Source organism: Grampus griseus, assembly GCF_964374135.1.
Source record: "Grampus griseus genome assembly, chromosome: 1".
NCBI lineage: Eukaryota > Metazoa > Chordata > Mammalia > Artiodactyla > Delphinidae > Grampus > Grampus griseus.
The window spans coordinates 143,606,657-143,627,300 of record NC_139017.1 but is presented as its reverse complement, the minus strand read 5'-3'; the positions used below and the strand labels follow the sequence as shown (position 1 = coordinate 143,627,300).

At 36.1% G+C, this 20,644-nt stretch overlaps 1 protein-coding gene across 2 annotated transcripts in view; it reads right to left on the bottom strand.

Moving 5' to 3' along the window:
• The window catches only part of SPATA6 (spermatogenesis associated 6), a 152,525-nt gene that overhangs the window by 90,987 nt on the left and 40,894 nt on the right, over nt 1-20,644 (bottom strand). For both annotated transcript variants that reach the window (XM_082658980.1, XM_082658981.1), the window contains exons 4-5: nt 10,607-10,648; nt 9,202-9,326 (exon numbers count right to left, since the gene is read on the bottom strand). In XM_082658980.1, coding sequence (XP_082515106.1) covers nt 9,202-9,326; nt 10,607-10,648 — 167 coding nt within the window. The remainder of the gene's footprint in view (nt 1-9,201; nt 9,327-10,606; nt 10,649-20,644) is intronic.

The window sequence follows — 20,644 nt, the reverse complement described above, 5'->3', positions numbered from 1 at the left end:
TCTTCCAACAGTTTTTCCCATAATGTAGCTTACATTCAGATATATGAATGAATGAATCTAGTTTCTATTTTTTGCAACATTTCAATCATCAGCTTAAACACTGTTTTGAGATAAGCAGAGACAAATAGTAAAATTCAAAGGAACAGTCACAAAGCACCTGAGAAAATATTTGGAAGCACACAAGTTACATATTCACCAAAACACTAAAAGATACAGTATATTGTCTGTACCCAGGGCAGCTTCACTCTAATATATTGGAGGTCAGATATCTTACCCAGTCTTTGACCTACTAACTTTAAAGTTTCAAATATTACACACTACAAAAAGGTTAAATATGAGTTACCTATGGATTAAATGGATGACTTTTTTTCTGCAAACATACTTTTATTGATAATGCTTACTTGTTAGTTATCCATTGCTGCATAGCATATCACTTAGCAGTTTACAACATAAGTACATACTATCTCACATAGTTCCTAAAGGTCAGCAATCTGGCAGAGGCTGAACTAGTTGGTTCTGGCTTGAAATCTCTCATGAGATTGCAGTCAAGATGCTGTTTGGGCTGTAGTTTTCTGAAAGCTCGACTGAGGCTGGAGGATCTGCTTCCTGAGATTCACACAGTTGTTGGCTGGAGGACTCAGTTCTTTTCTATCTTTTAGCAAGAGAACTCAGCTCTTTCTCGATAGGACTGCCTGAGTGTCCTCACGACATGGTAACCAGTTCTCTCAAAGCAAAGCAAGGAGGAAGACATAATCCTTTTTATGACTTAGTTTCAGAAGTCTAACACTGTCACTGCTGTCACATTCTATTCACTAGAGCCCTTAAGTACAGCCCACATTCTAGAACAAAGGAAACTACCTTTTTAGCAGAGGAGCATCAAAAATTTGGGGGACATGTTTTTAAACCACCACAGTTCACTCTCTGACCACAAATTAAATTCCTCTCATGTGTAAACTAAACTCATGCCCTACTGAAGAAAAAGGAAAAGGAAAGGAAAGGGGAAAAGTCTCATCCTTTTATAACTTCAGCTTGAAATCCAGGATATTGGCATCTAAATCAAACTGTTATTCAGCTGTCTCAGGTATGGTTCTTTAAATACAGTTTCTAGGATACAGTTCCTCACAATTAGAAGACCTATGAACTAAAGAAACATGTGCCCCACATATATTCAAGGTACACATATGCAGCAGGCAGAGGATAATCACTATAGACATTCCTATTCAAAAAAAGAGAATACAAGAGGCAAATAGAAATCACTGGTCCACAGCAATTCTGAAATCAGCCAGGAAAATGTTAGAAGTTTCTCACTTAGAAGTTTAGTCCTATTTCTACTCAGAAATAACTATCCATAGTTTTTGGCTCCACTCTCTGGGCTCTTGCTTCCATCCTTTGAATTATCATTCCTTTGCAACAAGAGGTAGACAATGTTTCGAGCTATACAGTGTTCTGAGCCTGGGTCCTGTCAATAGAATTTGGGGGGTCCAAAAGCCTTTTCATTTTGTAAGGTCTCTCTCAATTTCAGACCATGCTGGTGGTGTTTCTACCAATATAATGCTCTTAAAAATGTATTTTGTTCTCATGTGAACATAATTGGAGTTCACTTCCTTAGACAAAAGCCACACCCACCTGTACAGGGCTTCTGCTGGTCTTCAATCATCTTCAAGAACATATGTTTAAGCAGCATTATTTACAACTGCCAAGATTTGGAAGCAACCTAAGGGTCCATCAACAGATGAATGGACAAAAAACATGTGGTATATACATATATATATATATACACACATACACACACACACACACAATAGACTACTACTCAGCCATAAAAAAGAACAAAACTTTGCTATTAGCAGCAACATGGATGGACTTGTAGGGCATTATGCTAAGTGAAATAAGTCAGACAGAGAAAGACAAATATTGTATGATATCACTTATATGTGGAATCTAAAAAAATACAACAAATTAGTAAATGTAACAAAAAAAGAAGCAGACTCACAGATACAGAGAATAAACTAGTGGTTACCATGGAAAGGGGGAAGGGCCAATATAGGGGTGGGGAAGTGGGAAGTACAAACTACTAGGTGTAAGATAGGCTCAAGGCTGTATTATACAACATGGGGAATATATCCAATATTTTGTAATAACTGTAAGTGGAAAGTAACCTTTAAAAATGTGATAAAATTCTACATCTTTTTATGATAAAAACTCTGCCAGAAAGTGGGTATAGAGGGAACATACCTCGACATAATAAAGGTCATATATGACAAACCCACAGCTAACATCATCCTCAACAGTGAAAAGGAATGCTGAAAGCATTCCCCCTAAGATCAGGAATAAGACAAGGATGCCCATTCTCATCACTTTTATTCAACATAGTTTTGGAAGTCCTAGCCACAGCAATCAGAGAAGAAAAACAAATAAAAGAAGAAGAAAAACAAACAAAACAAAAAAAAAGAAGAAAAACAAAAAAATAAAAAAAAAACAAATAAAAACAAATAAAATTGGAAGGAAGAAGTAAAACTCTCACTATTTGCAGATAACATGATACTATACATAGAAAATCTTAAAGACACACCAGAAAACTACTAGAGCCCACCAATAAATCTGGTAAAGTTGCAGGATACAAAATTAATATACAAAAATCTGACGCATTTCTATACATGAACAACAAACTATCAGAGAGGGAAATTAAGGAACCAATCCCATTTACCATTGCATCAAAAAGAATAAAACACCTAGGAATAAAACTTACCTAAGGAGGCAAAAGACCTGTACTCTGAAAACTATAAAACACTCTTGAAAGAAATTGAAGACAACACAAACAGATGGAAATATATACCATGTTCTTGGACTGGAAGAATCAATATTGTTAAAATGACCATACTACCAAGGCAATCTACAGATTTGATGCAATCCCTATCAAATTACCATTGGCGTTTTTCACAGAACTATATAACAAGTAATTTTAAAATTTGTATGGAAACACAAAAGACCCAGAATAACCAAAACAATCTTGAGAAAGAAGAATGGAGCTGGAGGAATCACACTCTCTGACTTCTGACTATACTACAAAGCTACAGTAATCAGTACAGTATGATACTGGCATAAAAACAGACATATAGATCAATGGAACAGGATAGAAAGCCCAGAAATAAACCCATGCACTCAAGGTCAATTAATCTATGACAAAGGAGTCAAAAATATACAATGGAGAAAAGAGTGTCTTCAATAAGTGGTGCTAGGAAAATTGGACAGCTACATGTAAAAGAATGAAATTATAACATTCTCTAACACCATGTACAAAAATAAACTCAAAATGGATTAAAGACCTAAATGTAAGACCAGATACTGTAAAACTCCTATAGGAAAAACATAGGCAGAACACTCTTACATAAATCACAGCAATTATTTTTTTGGATCCATCTCCTAGAGTAATGGAAATAAAGGCAAAAATAAACAAATGGGACCCAATTAAACTTAAAAGCTTTTGTATGGCAAAGGAAACCATAAACAAATGAAAAGACAATGTACAGAATGGGATAAAACATTTGCAAACAATGTGACCAACAAGGGCTCATACAGCTCAATATAGCTCAATATCAAAAAACAAACAACCCCATCAAAAAACTGGCAGAAGACCTAAACAGACTTAAACTGCCATCTGTATGTCATCCAAAGATGACATACAGATGGCCATCAGGCACATGAAAATATGCTCAATATGACTAATTATTAGAGAAATGCAAATCAAAACTACAATGAGGTATCACCTCACACTGGTCAGAACTCCCAAATTAGGAGTTTGGGATTAGCAGATACACACTACTATACATATAATAGATAAACAACAAGGACCTACTGTATATCACACGGAACTATATTCAATATCTTGTAATAACCTATAATGGAAAAGAATCTGAAATAGATATATGTATATATAAATGTAGATATATAACTAAATCACATTGCTGTACACCTGAAACTAACACAATGTTGTAAATCAACTATACTTCAATTATAAAAATTGTATGAAAAATATTTTTAATTAAACAATTTTTAAATGTAAAAAATAAAGTAAAATAAAACCTACGTTTAATTAAATTATTTTCTGAGGCAACATCTTGGATCTTTTGGAGGTTTTAATAAAGGATTTTACAGTCACACCCCCTTGGTTTCACCATCAGACCAACATTTCCTGAACGTACCCTAGAATGATTTTTGCTCATAAGTCATTCCTTAATTTCAACATTATCTGCCATTGGGGAAGGCTGAGAATCCTCAAAAACAGTAAGTTCCAACTCCTTTTTGTGTTATTAACAGGCTTTCCTTTTGCTTCTCTCTCCCCTTATATTTTGCTATAAGCAGCAAAAAGAAACCAGACAGCCCCTCTAATACTGTGTCTGAAAGTCTCCTTACAAAGAGCACCCATTCCATCAGGTATTTTTTTCTATATCCCACATTCCAGCTAAACTTTACACCATTACATAACAAGGGCTCTTTTCTCCCCTAATTTCCAATAAAATTTGCCTCATTTTCTTCTAAACACTCATCTGGCAGTTTCTTCAAGGCTCTTCAAGCTTTCATACACACCCCAGCAAAGCTGTCCCAGCTTCGGCCCTCTCCAGAGGCTTGAGTGTCCTCAAATATGGCAGTTGGCTTCCCCAGGAGTGAGTGATATAAGAGTGAGAGCAAGGAGGAAGCCACAGTGCATTTAATGACCTGGTCTCAAAAGTCTAAAACTATCACTTCACCACAGTGTATCTGTTAGAGTCACTAAGTAGAGTCCATACTTAAGAAACTCTGCCTTTGGAAGAGAGGAGTGTCAAATCATTTGTGGACATATTTTGTAAGTACCACAGCCTGGACTGCAACTTATCACTTTACCCCTCCCAATATATTGCTGGTCATATAGTAAATACTCAGTGTTTTAGCCATTATTTTTAGATCTTTCAAAACCCATGTGTATCAATTGGGGTTTCAGGGAAACAGAACTAACAGAATATATACACAGAGAGATATTTATTTTAAGGAGTTGGTACATGCAATTGTGAGAGTGACAAGTCCAAAATCCACAGGGAAAGCTGGCAGGCTGGAAACTCAGGCAAAGTTGATACTGTAGTCTTGATTGTGAAATATGTAAGCAAGCCAGCAGGCTGGAAACTCAGGATTTCTATATTATGGTCTTGAGGCAGAATTCCATATTCTTTTGGAAACTTCAGTTTTTGCTCTTCAGGTCTTCAATTAATTGGATGAGGTCTTACCTACATTATCGAGGGTAATCTCCTACACTTAAAGTCAAGTGATTGTAAATAGTAGTCAAATCTACACAATACCTTCAGAGTAACATCTAGCCACAACCTAACCAAAATAAATTTAATCATCACACATCGGAAATGTCAGTTTCCTCTATGAAGTCTACAATAAGATGTAATTTATTCAATTCAACCAAGTCATTTAAGTACATACAAAGATCTGTGCTAAGAGGTAAGATCAAAGATGAGAAAGTCACAGATTCTGATTAATATCACTGCCACCAACAACAGCACCTTGTCATGATCTCCATGGCCACCATTGTATCACTAACATTTACTGATCATTCTCTATGTACCAGGTACTAAAATAACCATTTACAAGTTTTTATTAATCCACCAAACAACGTTATCTCCATGGTATAGTGATAGTAGTAGCCTGCGATAGTGCCAGGATTTAACCCCAGATGTGACTTGAATCCTTGCCACAGTGACGGGTTCAGGAAGTCAGTCTAAGACTCAGATGTCTATGCAGAATCATCAGAATTCTGAGGAAGGGTGCACTGTTGCCTGCCAGGACAGCAAACTACTGATTGGAGTGTGTTCTCCACTGACATCTAAATACAATAACTGATATGATTGAATTTACAACTGCTATTTTGTTGTTCAATTTATATATATGCCATGTCTTTTTATTCTTGTATTCGTTCTAGTGGTCTCATCTGAGTATGCATAGCTTAGTGGTCATCCAATGAACCTGTAAGGGTTCCACTCTTTGTTGATTATCTGTGTGTGGGTTGGGGAATGCACTCAAAGGAACAGCAGGTCTCTAGTCTCCCTTGGCTTTCACTTTTTGCTGGACTCCCACTGTCTCCCCTGAACGTGCATAGTTTCAGTCAGCCAGGAATGAGTGGAAAGCTCATCTCAGCCCTTTTATTGCTCCCTTACTTCCAGGGCCTCCTGTCAACTTTCTGGCAGGTGTGCTGCTCACTCTGATTGGAACTGCAATCGGCCTAGCAAAGCTGTGGGTTTTTCTCATGTGCTTCTAACTGAACCCACCACATTTAGCTGGCAAAGACACAATATTTGCCCCTATGGTTGTGACACCAATTCCAATGTGTGGGTTTTCCAACACCACCAAGAAAAGTCTCTGCGACACCATTTGGGTGTCCTGAAATTTAACTCAGCTCTGACACTACCTGGAGATAGTGTCAGATCCCACAGGTCAAGGGCTCAGTTCCACAAGACTGCTCCTATCTGACTTCAGATGCTCATCACAAGTCCAGGTTGTCACCCACAGGCTACAAATAAGAGGTTCCCACGACCCCTTCCTCGGGTTCGATCAATTTGCCACAGCTGCTCAAAGAACTCAGGAGACAGTTTACTTAGTTTACCAGTTTATATAAAAGGATATGATGACATCCAGCTGGAAGAGACGTCTAGGGTGAGATATGTGGGAAGCGGGGAGAAGTTTCTGTGCCCTCACCAGGTGAGCCACTCTCCCAGTACCTCCACGTGTTCACCAACATGGAAGCTCTCCAAACCCCATCCTTTGGGTTTTATACCCGCTTCATTACACAGGCGTGACATTAAATCACTGGCCATTGGTGACTGAACTCAATCTCCAGCCCCTCTATTTCTCAGGGGTGGGGCTGAAAGTTCCAACCCTCTAATCACCTGGTTGGTTCCCCTGGCATCAAGCCCCCATCCTTAGGTTCCCAAGGAGCTTTCCAAAAGTCTCCTCATTAACATAAGAAAAGACACCTTTATAGCTCTTAAACCCAGGAAATTCCAAAGGTTTTATGAGCTCTGTGCCAAGAATGGGGCAAGAAGACCAAATGTATGTTTCTCATTACAAATCACAGTATCACTGCCCAAAATTGATTCTGACCTCTCTGGTAGCAAAGCTACTAATTTTTGCAACTTGCCCCAGGCTTAGTGAAGCTACAATTCTCACTGGCTATGCAGGGTATGAGAGCTGTCCTAGGCAAGATGACCACATACTTCTGCCATTTTTACCCAAAGTTTTAGCAGCTATTCAAGCACGGATACTTCTTAATTTGTCTTAATTGTCTTAACTGCCGATCAGTTTCCAGTGCCCTAAAACTGCGGCTTGTGACAATTTTGTCCAGTTTTATACTTGTGTGGAGAGAGTAATTGACAGACCCTTCACACCATCATCACCAGAAGTCTCACTTTTTATATTGTTAAAAACAACAGGCCCCAAATTGAGTTGCTTACGCTAAGCCCCGTGTCACCAAACAGATTTAAATTAATTACAGTTTCGGCTCTCCCAGAAATGGAATTTTAAACCAGTCAATCAGGAATCGCCTGATTAGCACTCACTAGGTAATCCATCTGATTAGACCCTCTGCCATCCCCTAAATGAAAGGAACCTTGCAATAATCAACACACTTTTTGGCCTAGTATAATGTCCTTGTTCCTGCTCCCTTCTGGATATAAAAACCTTTCATTTTGCACAGCTCTTTGGAGCTTCTTTCTATCTGCTAGATTGGATGCTGCTTGAATCAAATCAATTTTTGCTCAAATAAACTCAAAATTTTTAATATGCCCCAATTTATCTTTTAAGAACATATATAGACTTTTTGCCTTAGTAATCCAAACTTTTTGATATATGTGAAAGTAACTCAAATTCAATAAGGAAAACTACCTGTTAATGGTCCATATTCTTATGTTTATATTGCCAATTTGGTATAATACAGCATTTTAAATTACTTTTAAAAAACCTTTAATTTTAAAATCAGAATTTTTTTCATTGCAGGCTTCTAGAAAGTCCCTGAAACATTCTTGGAAGACTTTTTGGGCTAATGGACACTGAAAATATCCCAAAGGAGGTATGTTTTAATAGATTTGCTAGTCAACTTTTATACTTTCAGCAAGCTGAAATTTGCTATTTCCTACAGGAAATACAGGAGAAGTTACTTAATTCACCATATTGGCTCATGTAGCACTCCAATTTCCTTACTGCTCTAATATCTCCTAAAGTTAGTGAAAAATATTTGTCCAAATAATTTCAACCTAGACAACTTTTACTTTTTTCTTCTTTGAAACAGCAGGGGCTTCACTCAGTCTCTCTAGGCAGAAGGCATTTTCAGGAATAAAAATATTATTAATTATCCAATAAAACTGAAGAAATTGCAGGAAAAGATGAGAGTTGGCTATCACTTAATGCCGCTTTCACTTTTAGGGGTATGAATACGTATTTCCATTACATGAACATGTAATAATTATTCTATCCAAACTCCTACTAATGGATATTTCAATTATTTCCATTTTTCATTATTATGAACAATGCTACAAACGAACATTCCTAAGAAGGCTCTTAGTATGCCAGACAGAATACATCTTAAAGCTATATACCTAGAAGGTCACAGGCTATGAGAATCTTGGCCTTCACTAGATAATCCTGAATTGTGGTTGTTCCGATTTACATGACGTAGCAACATATACAAGCTTCCATTTTTCCATGCTTTTGACATTTGTCAGATTTATTAAATTTTACCACTCTTATGGCTATAAAAATGAAATCATATGATTGTTTTAATTTGAATTTTCCTAAATGCTAATGGGATTGTGCACGTTTTCAAATATTTATTGGCCATTCTTTTGGGAGAAAAATAAAGAGAAGAGAGAGAAAGACATAGGGACAGTGGGGAGGGGAGGAAAGGGGGAGAAGAAGAGGAGAGAAATCTGAAGAATATAAGGCAAAATAATGCTTGTTAATTTTGGAAGGTAGATGCGTGCATTTTGGTAAAGTATTTTCATTTAGATTTCAGTATGTTTAAAATAACATCATAATTTCATAAAGCAATTATGTTTTAAAATAAATTGAACTTTGAATTAGGTCTTCACATTTCAGATATTGAGGGCTATGTGTTGGTTTTTGACAATGATCCTGCATCACGATTTGATTCAGAAAATAGTAAGCACTTACGTGAAGACCAGAAATCTTCCTCATGGTAGCCTGGCGGTTTGAGTCATGGTGTCCAGAAATCTGATTTGGACCCGGGAACATGAAATCTCGCGTATTCTCATCATATGTAGACAGTGTTTCACCCACTACAAGAAAGATATCCTATGATTCAAATTATAACAAAATATGCTATTTAGAAACAATATCATCAAGTACGAATATATAATGCCTGATGCCTTAATGAAATACTTGCTTCAAGGTCATGGACTTAATTTTTTTCTATGAAAGGAAAATTAAAATAAAGTTATGTTAGGGCTTCCCTGGTGGCGCAGTGGTTGAGAGTCCGCCTGCCGATGCAGGGGACGCGGGTTTGTGCCCCGGTCTGGGAAGATCCCACATGCCGCGGAGCGGCTGGGCCCGTGAGCCATGGCCGCTGGGCCTGAGCGTCCAGAGCCTGTGCTCCGCAACGGGAGAGGCCACAGCAGTGAGAGGCCCGCGTACCACCAAAAAATAAAAAAATAAAAAAAAAATAAAGTTATGTTAAACGAATTAACACATTTCCTTATTCAGAAATGTCATACATACTACTAATTCTCCCTCCCCCTTTTGTAGAAAGGGGATGTTCATGTAAACTTTTTAAGTACATATGAGTTCCTAGAAAAGAAAATCCTTTTAAACGTATCAAACTGACATAACATTTATACATATAAAACTTAATTACCATCCCCAGAATTTTTTTTTTCTATCTTCCATTCTTTTCTACCTGCCATTATGAGATATTAGGTTACATGTTGAAAAACATATAGACATTTTATAGAATTTGTGGTTACCTGGATTAGGTATATATGTGATATTCAAAAAGTTTAGACTACTAGCTTTCAATAAAATATAGTTCTCTATTTCTCACATAAAATAAGGATTTAAGATAGAGTCTTCTATAATCATAGAAATCAATAATAAAAATAAAACTATCCTTCAGGTTTTAACTCTACCTACTGCAGGGATCTGTGCTGTTTATTAAGCAGGTACAGTTTTAATTCCCCTATATTCCCAATAACACTCAATACACAAAAACAAAGATAATGAACTACTTTATCAGCAAAAGCATATTGGTTTAGAAAAATCACAAAAACTTAAAGAAGTTAATTTTTATGAATGTCACAAAATATGCTAGGATCATATCGGGTTATTTACCACTTTAAATTATGACTATTCAATTTTAAAACAATGTGTTCAAATATAATTTATGTCAATCTTTCTGTATATATTATTTTGGCCTACTGACATTTTACACATAGTAGACCAATGCTAGAGACTCAGCATTGCTCTTACTTTGGGAAGAAGGGGAAAAGATGAGATTTTTTAAAAAGCATTTCATTGAAATGAGTTCACATGTCAATTACCTTATCAAAACACAATACAGTACCTGGCGGAACTAGCTGAATCAACTCAAACAATGCTGTATCATCTGAAAGTTTAAAGAAAAATTTCCTTAAATAAACAAATTTATAATAAACAATAACTAATTGCTTTACCACAGAAGTACCTAAAAGCCAAAGTAATTGCTCAGTAGACTACATATACGCTTATATCTCAGTATATACTGTGTATATTTTCTGGTTGCTATGCATCTTGTGGATTTATTAATCTCTGGTAGAAATTAATCTTTCTAGGTTTTTTTCTGATTTTTTTAAGACTTTATTTTTTTAGAGCAGTTTTATTTACGTTGACAACAAAATTGAGAGAGAGGTACGGAGATTTCCCCTATATACCCTGCTCCCCAAAACATGCATAGCCTCCCCACTATCAACATCATTCACAGGAATGGTACATTTTTTACCAAGGATGAACTTACACTGACACATCGTAATCACCCAAAGTCCACAGTTTACCTTAGGGTTCACTCTTGGTGATGTACATTCTGTGGGTTTAGACGAATGTATAATGACATTATCCATCTTTATAATATCATACAAAGTATTTTCACTGCCCTGCTCCTCTGTTCTCTGGTTATTTATCTCTCTCCTCCCCACAACCCACCCTCCGCCCACCACAATCACTGTCTTTTTATTGTCTCCAGAGTTTTGCCTTCTCCAGAATGTCATATACTTGAAATCATACAGTATATATAGCCTTTTCAGATTGGCTTCTTTCACTCAGTAATATGCATTTAAGGTTCCTCCATGTGTTTTTATGGCTTGATAGCTCATTTCTTTTAGGTGCTGAATAATATTCCATTGTCTGGTTATTCCACAGTTTATTTATCCATTTACCTACTGAAAGACATTGGTTGCTTCCAAGTTTTGGCAATTATGAACAGAGCTGCTATAAACATCCACGTGCAGGTTTTTGTGTAGACATAAATTTTCAACTCTTTGCATAAATACCAAAGAGCAGTATTGCTGGATCATATGGAAAGAGTATGTTCAGTTTTGGAAGAAACCGCCAAACTGCCTTCCAAGGCGGCTGTGCCATTTCGCATTCCTGCCAGCAATAAGTGAGAGTTCCTGTTGCTCTGCATCCTCACCAGCATTTGATTCTGTCACTGCTCCAGACTGTGGCAATTCTAGGAATGTACAGGTATCTCGTTTTAATTTGCGTTTCCCTAGAGACACATGATGTGAAGTATCTTTTCGTGTGCTTATTTGCCATCTGTATATCTTCTTTGGTGAGGTGTCTGTTAAGGTCTTTAGCCCGTTTTTTAAAAGGGCTGTTTGTTTTCTTATGGTTGAATTTTAAGAGTTCTTTTCATATTTTAGATAATAGTCCTTTATCAGATGTGATTTTGCAAATACTTTTTTTCCAACCTGTGGCTGGTCTTCTAATTCTCTTGATTTTGTCTTTCACAGAACAAAAGTTTTTAACTTAACTGCAATCCAGCTTATCAATTATTTTTTTCACAGTTTCTTTCAAAGACGACACTATGGTGTCTTTGGTGTTGTATCGAAAAAGGCATCACCATACCCAAGATCATCTAGGTTTTCTCCTATGCTATCTTCTAGGAGTTTTACAGTTTTGCATTTTCCAGTTAGGTCTATGATCCATTTAGAGTTAATTTTTGTGAAGGGTGTATGGTCTGTATCTGGATTCACTTTTTTTTTGTTTTTTGCATGTGGATGTCTAATTGTTCTAGCACCATTTACTGAAGAAACTATCTTTGTTCTATTGTATTGCCTTTGCTCCTTTGTCAAAGATCAGTTGACTATATTTATAGAGATATATTTCTGGGCTCTCTGTATATTTTTATAAAAATAAATTATGTCTATTTCTTAAGCAGAGTGGTGAGTACAGCTAGGTATATTACAAAACTCACACTTTTAATATGTCTGAAGTACTTTATGATAAAATTTTTAAATAAAAATAAAATATAAATTATGCCCTTTCTACCTTCTAAGAACCCATGAATATAATCTTTCTCTTTCTTTAAATTCTGCTATTTTCATCCAAGGAAAATCTCAGTCATTTAACCGAATACTTATATGTCCAGTTTTTGAGGAAATATTAAATATTCCTTGTAGCTTATCATTCGGGTCTGTAATAAGAAAAAAAACTGATAACAGTCCTATTCCTCAAGCACCTGACATTGTGTTGAAAAGGCAAATATTAAATGAAATAAAGACACAAATAAATATATAATTATAAACTACAAGTACAATAAAGGCATTCAGGTAGTGCTATAAGAAAGTATAACAAGATAATCTTGTCAGGGAGTCAGTGAAGGCTGAGGAGGAGCTCTTCAGGACTTGACCCATAGCATGAATAGGTGTAAACTAGGAGTTAGTGGGGTGGGAAACTAGAGGTTTTCAAGCAGGAGGAACAGGATGTATGAAGGCTGTAAATGGAACATAGCAGGGTAATCTGAGAGATTAGAAGGTTCAAAAACAAACCTCCTGCTAAAATCGACTTGAAAAGGTAGATAACTAAAAAATCTGCTTGAAGGCAGGAGAAACCTAACAAGGTAGTAAAAAAATTACAAGTCTGAAACTCAGTATATGAAGTAAACACAGGACTTCCCTGGTGACTCAGTGGTTAAGAATCTGCCTGCCAATGCAGGGGACAAGGGTTCGATCCCTGGTCTGGGAAGATCCCACATGCCACGGGGCAACTAAGCCCATGAGCCACAACTACTGAGTCCACGTACTGCAACTACTGAAGCCCACGCACTGTAGGGCCCACATGCCACAACTACTGAGCATGTGTGCTGCAACTACTGAAGCCCGTGTGCCCAGAGCCCATGCTCCGCAACAAGAGAAGCCACTGCAATAAGAAGCCCGTGCACCGCAATGAAGAGCAGCCCCCGCTCGCCACAACTAGAGAAAGCCCACACGCAGCAACGAAGATCAAACCCAGCCAAAAATATATATATAAAATTTTTAAAAAATTATCTGTATTATTTTAAAAAACAGAAGTAAACACAGAGAGATAAGCCTGGTATTTGAGGTTACTTTTCCTTTTGGGTATCTGACAGTTCTGACAGAGGTAGCTAAGAGGCTAAGAAGCTGAGTACAGCTTTTGATAAGCTCATACAAAAACTGGAGTATCATGACCTTGGGAAGAGATGAGAAGGGAGGTCTGCAGGTAAGAGAAAATGGCCTGATAAAATGGCTAGGCTATAGGACTGAATCTTGAAAAGGTAAACCAATTCAAAAAGACACATGCACCCCAATGTTCATTACAGCACTATTTACAATAGCCAGGACATGGAAGCAACCTAAATATCCAGTGACAGAGGAATGGATAAAGAAGATGTGGTACATATATACAATGGAATATTAGCCATAAAAAGGAATGAAATTGGGTCATTTGTAGAGACATGGATGGACCTAGAGACTGTCATACAGAGTGAAGTAAGTCAGAAAGAGAAAAACAAGTATCATATATTAATGCATATATGTGGAATCTGAAAAAATTGGTATAGACAACCTTATTTACAAAGCAGAAATAGAGACACAGACGTAGAGAACAAACATATGGATACCAAGGGAGAAAGGGGGATGTGGGATGAATTGGGAGATTGGGATTGACATATATACACTATTGACACTATGTATAAAATAGATAACTAATATGAACCTACTGTATCGCACAGGGAACTCTACTCAGTGCTCTATGGTGACCTAAATGAAAAGGAAATCCAAAAGAGAGGGGAAATATGTGTACATATAGCTGATCCACTTTGCTGTATAGTATAAACTAACACAATATTGTAAAGCAACTATACTCTAATTTAAAAAAAGTTTAAAAAAGAGAGTAAACTAAAAATAGATAACCAATGCTATATACTGAATATCTGTATCCCCTCAAAATTCATATGTTGAAATCATAACCCCCAATGTGATATTCAGAGTTAGGGCTTTTCGGCGGTTATTAGGGCAAAGCCTTCATTGAAGAGATTAGTGCCCATTAGTGCCACTGGTGCCCAAAAGACCCCAGATAACTTCCTTGCCCTTTCTGCCACGTGAGAACACAGAGAGACAATGGCATTCTATGAACAGAAAGGGGACCCTCACCAGACACCGAATCTGCTGGCTCCTTGATCTGGGATTTCCCAGCCTTCAGAAGTATGAGAAATAAACTTCTATTATTATAAGCCACCCAGTCTATGGTATTTTGTTATACCAGCCCAAATGGACTAAGACAGCAAACTAAGAACTTAGGCTTAAATCTGAATCATCCCAAATCCTGTCTAAATTAAGTTGATCCAGAATTGCTAGTGCCCACTAGAAACAATCATAAATCTTGTCTGAAGGAAAATATTTTCATCTAAGGTTTCAAATTATTTCTAAAATTCTTACATACAAAATCTGACATTTAATGAAAATCGACCAGGTATATAGGAAAAAAAGACCATTGGGATCAAAACACAAGAGAAACACAGGAAATAAAAACAGATCAATAGGGCTTCCCTGGTGGCGCAGTGGTTGCGAGTCCGCCTGCCGATGCAGGGGACACAGGTTCGTGCCCCAGTCCGGGAAGATCCTACATGCCACGGAGCGGCTGGGCCCGTGAGCCATGGGCGCTGAGCCTGCGCATCCGGAGCCTGTGCTCCGTAATGGGAGAGGCCACAACAGTGAGAGGCCCGCGTATCGCCAAAACAGAAACAAAAACAAAGAAAAACAGATCAACAAGAGATCCAGAAAAATTAGTTATCAGACTGCAACTTAAAATATGCTTAATATGCTCAAGAAAATAAAATATAAGATTGAGAATGTCAGCAGAGAACTAGAAACTGTTACAAAGAACCAAGTGGAAATTTTTCAGCTAAAAAATAACCAAAAATTAACCACAACGAACGGATTTACCAGCAGATTACAAATGACCCAAGAGAGAATTATGGAATTGGAAGACAAAAATAAATATCTTGAGAGAGGCACAGAAAGCCCAAAGGTTGGAGTAACAAAAAAAAAGGAAAAAAAAAAGGATAGAGTAAGAGGATCTAACAATGTGCAACTGGTTTTGTAAAAAGAGAGAAGAGAAAAGGGCAAAAGAAATATTTGAAAAGTTAATATCTCAGAGTTTATCTGAAGAAAGATACCAAGATACAAACACTAAGCAGAACAAATTTTTAAAACACACACACACACAGAGTTGGGCACATCAAAGTAAAACTACAGGAAAACAAAGACGTAAGAGAATATGTTAAAAGAAGCCAAGAGAATATGTTAAAAGAAGCCAGCAGGGCTTCCCTGGTGGCGCAGTGGTTGAGAGTCCGCCTGCCGATGCAGGGGATGTGGGTTCGTGCCCCAGTCCGGGAAGATCCCACATGCCGCAGAGCAGCTAGGCCCGTGAGCCATGGCCGCTGAGCCTGCGCGTCCGGAGCCTGTGCTCCGCAACGGGAGAGGCCACAACAATGAGAGGCCCGCGTAACGCATAAAAAAAAAAAAAGCCAGCAGAAAATGACAAAATACCTTCAAAGAAGTAACAATAAAATTAACAGATGATTTCTCAACAGAAACTAAGGGAGCAAAAAGACAATGGAATAGTATTTTCTAAGGGCTGGAAGACAGTCATACCAATATTCAGCAAAAATATACTTCAAAAAAAGTAAAGACATTTTCAGATAAATAAAAATCAAGATATCTATTATCAAAAGACTATAAGAAAGGAATTATGAAAGGACATTCTTCAGAAAGACACAATAAACTGAGAAGCTCAAAAAGTGAAAGGAAATAAAGAGCAACCAAAAAGGTAAAATACAGTTGTAAAGTGAAATGAATGATGCCTATACAATAATAGCAATAATATTCTGTGTAGTCTCATTGTACACCAAGTTAAAATGCATAACAAAAAATAACATATAATCTAGAAGTTAAGTAGTTGTAGGTTCTTCATTGTCCTAGAAGAGGTTAAAATAAAAATATGTACACAACTCTGAAAACTCAAGCATGCATGCTGTAATCTCTATACTAACCACGAAAAAAACAAAATAGTTAAAGAACATGTACCCTCAAGCTAATAAAAGTGTAGAAATTAAAAAGCAAAAAATAGTTAATTCAAAGAAAAGTAGAGGACTTCCCTGGTGGTCTAGTGGCTAAGACTCCATGCTCGGGTTCTTTCCCTAGTCAGGGAACTAAATCCCACATGCTGCAACTAAGAGTTTGCATGCCACAACTGAAGATCCCACAGGCTGCAACTAAGGCTCACGAGTGCCACAACTAAGACCTGGCGCAGCCAAATAAATAAATATTTTTTAAAAACTATTAAAAAAAAGAAAAGTAGAAAAAGAAAAGCACTAATATTCAACAATCCAAACAAATAAAAAGTAGATATCAATATGGTAGATTTACACCAAAATATATCAGTAAAAACATTTTTTTAATTTAATGTTTTTAGATAATGAGGATTCACAACAAATTGTCAGAATACAGAGATCTCATATACCCTTTATCCAGCTTCCCTCAGTGGTAACACCTTGCAAAACTATAATAAAATATATCACAACCACTGTGACACTGATACAATCTACTTATTTTATCCTGATTAAAAGTTTTAATTGTACTCATTTGTATGTGAATGTGTATGTCTATATTTAGTTCTATACACTTTTTTTTTTTAACATCTTTATTGGAGTATAATTGCTTTACAATGGTATGTTAGTTTCAGCTTCACAACAAAATGAATCAGTTATATATATACATATATTCCCATATCTCTTCCCGCTTGCGTCTCCCTCCCTCCCACCCTCCCTATCCTACCCCTCCAGGCGGTCACAAAGCACCGAGCTGATCTCCCTGTGCTATGCGGCTGCTTCCCACTAGCTATCTACCTTACGTTTGGTAGTGTATATATGTCCATGCCTCTTTATCGCTTTGTCACCGTTTACCCTTCCCCCTCCCCATAGCCTCAAGTCCATTCTCTAGTAAGTCTGTGTCTTTATTCCTGTTTCACCCCTAGGTTTTTCATGTCATTTTTTTTTTAATTCCATATATATGTGTTAGCATACGGTATTTGTCTCTCTCTTTCTGACTTACTTCACTCTGTATGACAGACTCTAGGTCTATCCACCTCATTACAAATAGCTCAATTTCATCTCTTTTTATGGCTGAGTAATATTCCATTGTATATATGTGCCACATCTTCTTTATCCATTCATCCGATGATGGACACTTAGGTTGTTTCCATCTCTGGGCTATTGTAAATAGAGCTGCAATGAACATTTTGGTACATGACTCTTTTTGAATTATGGTTTTCTCAGGGTATATGCCCAGTAGTGGGATTGCTGGGTCATATGGTAGTTCTATTTGTAGCTTTTTAAGGAACCTCCATACTGTTCTCCACAGTGGCTGTATCAATTTACATTCCCACCAACAGTGTAAGAGGGTTCCCTTTTCTCCACACCCTCTCCAGCATTAATTGTTTCTAGATTTTTTGATGATGGCCATTCTGACTGGTGTGAGATGATATCTCATTGTAGTTTTGATTTGCATTTCTCTAATGATTAGTGATGTTGAGCATTCTTTCATGTGTTTGTTGGCACTCTGTATATCTTCTTTGGAGAAATGTCTATTTAGGTCTTCTGCCCATTTTTGGATTGGGTTGTTTGTTTTTTTGTTATTAAGCTGCATGAGCTGCTTATAAATTTTGGAGATTAATCCTTTGTCAGTTGCTTCATTTGCAAATATTTTCTCCCATTCTGAGGGTTGTCTTTTGGTCTTCTTTATGGTTTCCTTTGCTGCGCAAAAGCTTTTAAGTTTCATTAGGTCCCATTTGTTTACTTTTGTTTTTATTTCCATTTCTCTAGGAGGTGGGTCAAAAAGGACCTTGCTGTGATTTTATCAGGAGTGTAGGTTTGTGTATTCACCACCACAGCCAGGATACAGAATAGCTCCACCACCACATGATCTCTTATGTTGCGCTTTTGCAACCACATCCACCTCCCTCCCCAACCCATCCCTAATCCCTGATAACCACTAATCCCTATAATTATATCATGCATTTTTAGAAATACTCTAAATGGTCCAATTAAAAGATAGATTAGATTAGAACAAAACAAAACAAAAAATTCTCTCCAAGTACCACTCATAAGATACATGCAAAATGTTAAGAATACAGAAAAACAGAAAACAAAAATATAGACAAATATATAACATGTGACAACTAAAAGAAAGCTGCTTTGGCTATACTATAAAAGATAAAGTCATCATTAAAGCAAAAGCATCAAAATAATAAAAGGTTCAATTCACCAGTTGATAAATGCCTGGCAAGACTGGTCAAGAGAAAAGACACAAATTACTAATATCAGGAATGAAAAGAAAGACATAGAGATATTTTAAAATCCTAAGGCATTACGAATAATTTCATGCTACAAATGTATTGAATGTGTCTTATCTGAATCACTGTCAAACAAAATATGATTAAACAATTATAGAACAATTGGGGAAATGTGAACTGAGTGGATATTTGATGATAGTAAGAAACTGTTAATTTTTAGGTGTTCCTTTATTTTAGATATCCATATCTATAAATGAAAGGATATATGATATCTGAGATTTACTTCAAAATAATCTGATATATTAAAAAAATCAAGTTCCTACAAAAAGGAAACTTAAAACTTATTCAGGTATAGAAAAAACTGAATAGCTGTGTACATATGTGTGTATATACAGATATATGTGTAGATGCACACACACATACACAATCCATTATTTAAAACCTTACAACAAAGGAAACACTAAGATGACTTCATTGGTGAATTTTCAAACTTTTAAGGAAGAAAATAATGCTGATTACATGCATACTCTTTTGCAGACCAGTAAAAGAAGGAACACTTCTCAACTTTATAAATCCAGCAAAACCTTGATACTAAAACCTGACAAGAACCTTACAAGAAAGGAAAATGACAGACAATCTATTTCATAAACAGAAATGTAAAAATCCTATATAAAACATTATCTAATCAAATCCATCAATATATTAATATGGTTTAATATTCAAAACTAAAGCAACATAATTCACCACCTGAACAGAATAAAGAAGTATTTCATAAAAGTTAATAATCATTCGTTTTCAAATAAAAATCTTAGCAAACTAGAAATAGAAAAGAAGTTTTATAATCTAATAAAGGCTATCTACCAAAAACCTAAAACAAACATCATACCAAGTGATGAAATGTTGAAGCTGTCTCTCTGAGATCAGAAATGAGACATTCACTTCATTCACTGCTATCACTACTATCATTCACTTCAACATTTTATTGGAGTTCTAAACCACTGAAAGCATAACAGAGCAATAAAAAGAAATAAAAGATATAACTATAACAAAAGAGAAACTATAATTCTATCATTTACAATGTGATTGTGTACATAAAAAGTCCAAAGGAATCTAAAGACATTTTTTAAATCAATACATATAGTGAGGTTGCTGGAAACAAGGTAAATATGTCAAATAATATATTTTTTTATATATCAGCAACAGTTAGAAATGACATTATAATCTTGTTTAAAAGTGTGAAATACCTAGAAAAATAATGAATTAAAGATATTAAAAACTGCTACACAAAAGAAAAAAATTAACAGAGGAATATACATGCTTGAGAGACATCAACCAATCATAATGTATGGACCTTACCTTTATCCCAATTCAAACAAAAGACTTATTTTTTAAGTTATAAGATAGTTGAGGAAATGTGAACTGAATTGATATTTAATATTAAAAAATTGTTCATTTTTAGGTATGGTATGGTACTGTTTCTATATTTTAGATATTGATATCTAATAGATAAAAGCATATTATGTCTGAGAGTTCTTCAAAATAATCTGGAAAAGGGTGATGAAGTAGAGAGATACAATTAAAACATTAGCCATGAGTTGATAATTATTGAGCTGAGTGATGAGTACGAGGGGGTTCATTATTCTCTTTTAGTGTCCACTTTTGTATATTTATAAAATTTTCTCTAAAAATGTTTTTTTAATGTTTTTGATTAGAGAAAGTTGTGTGCGTGTGCTCTAATAGCATCACCGTGAGA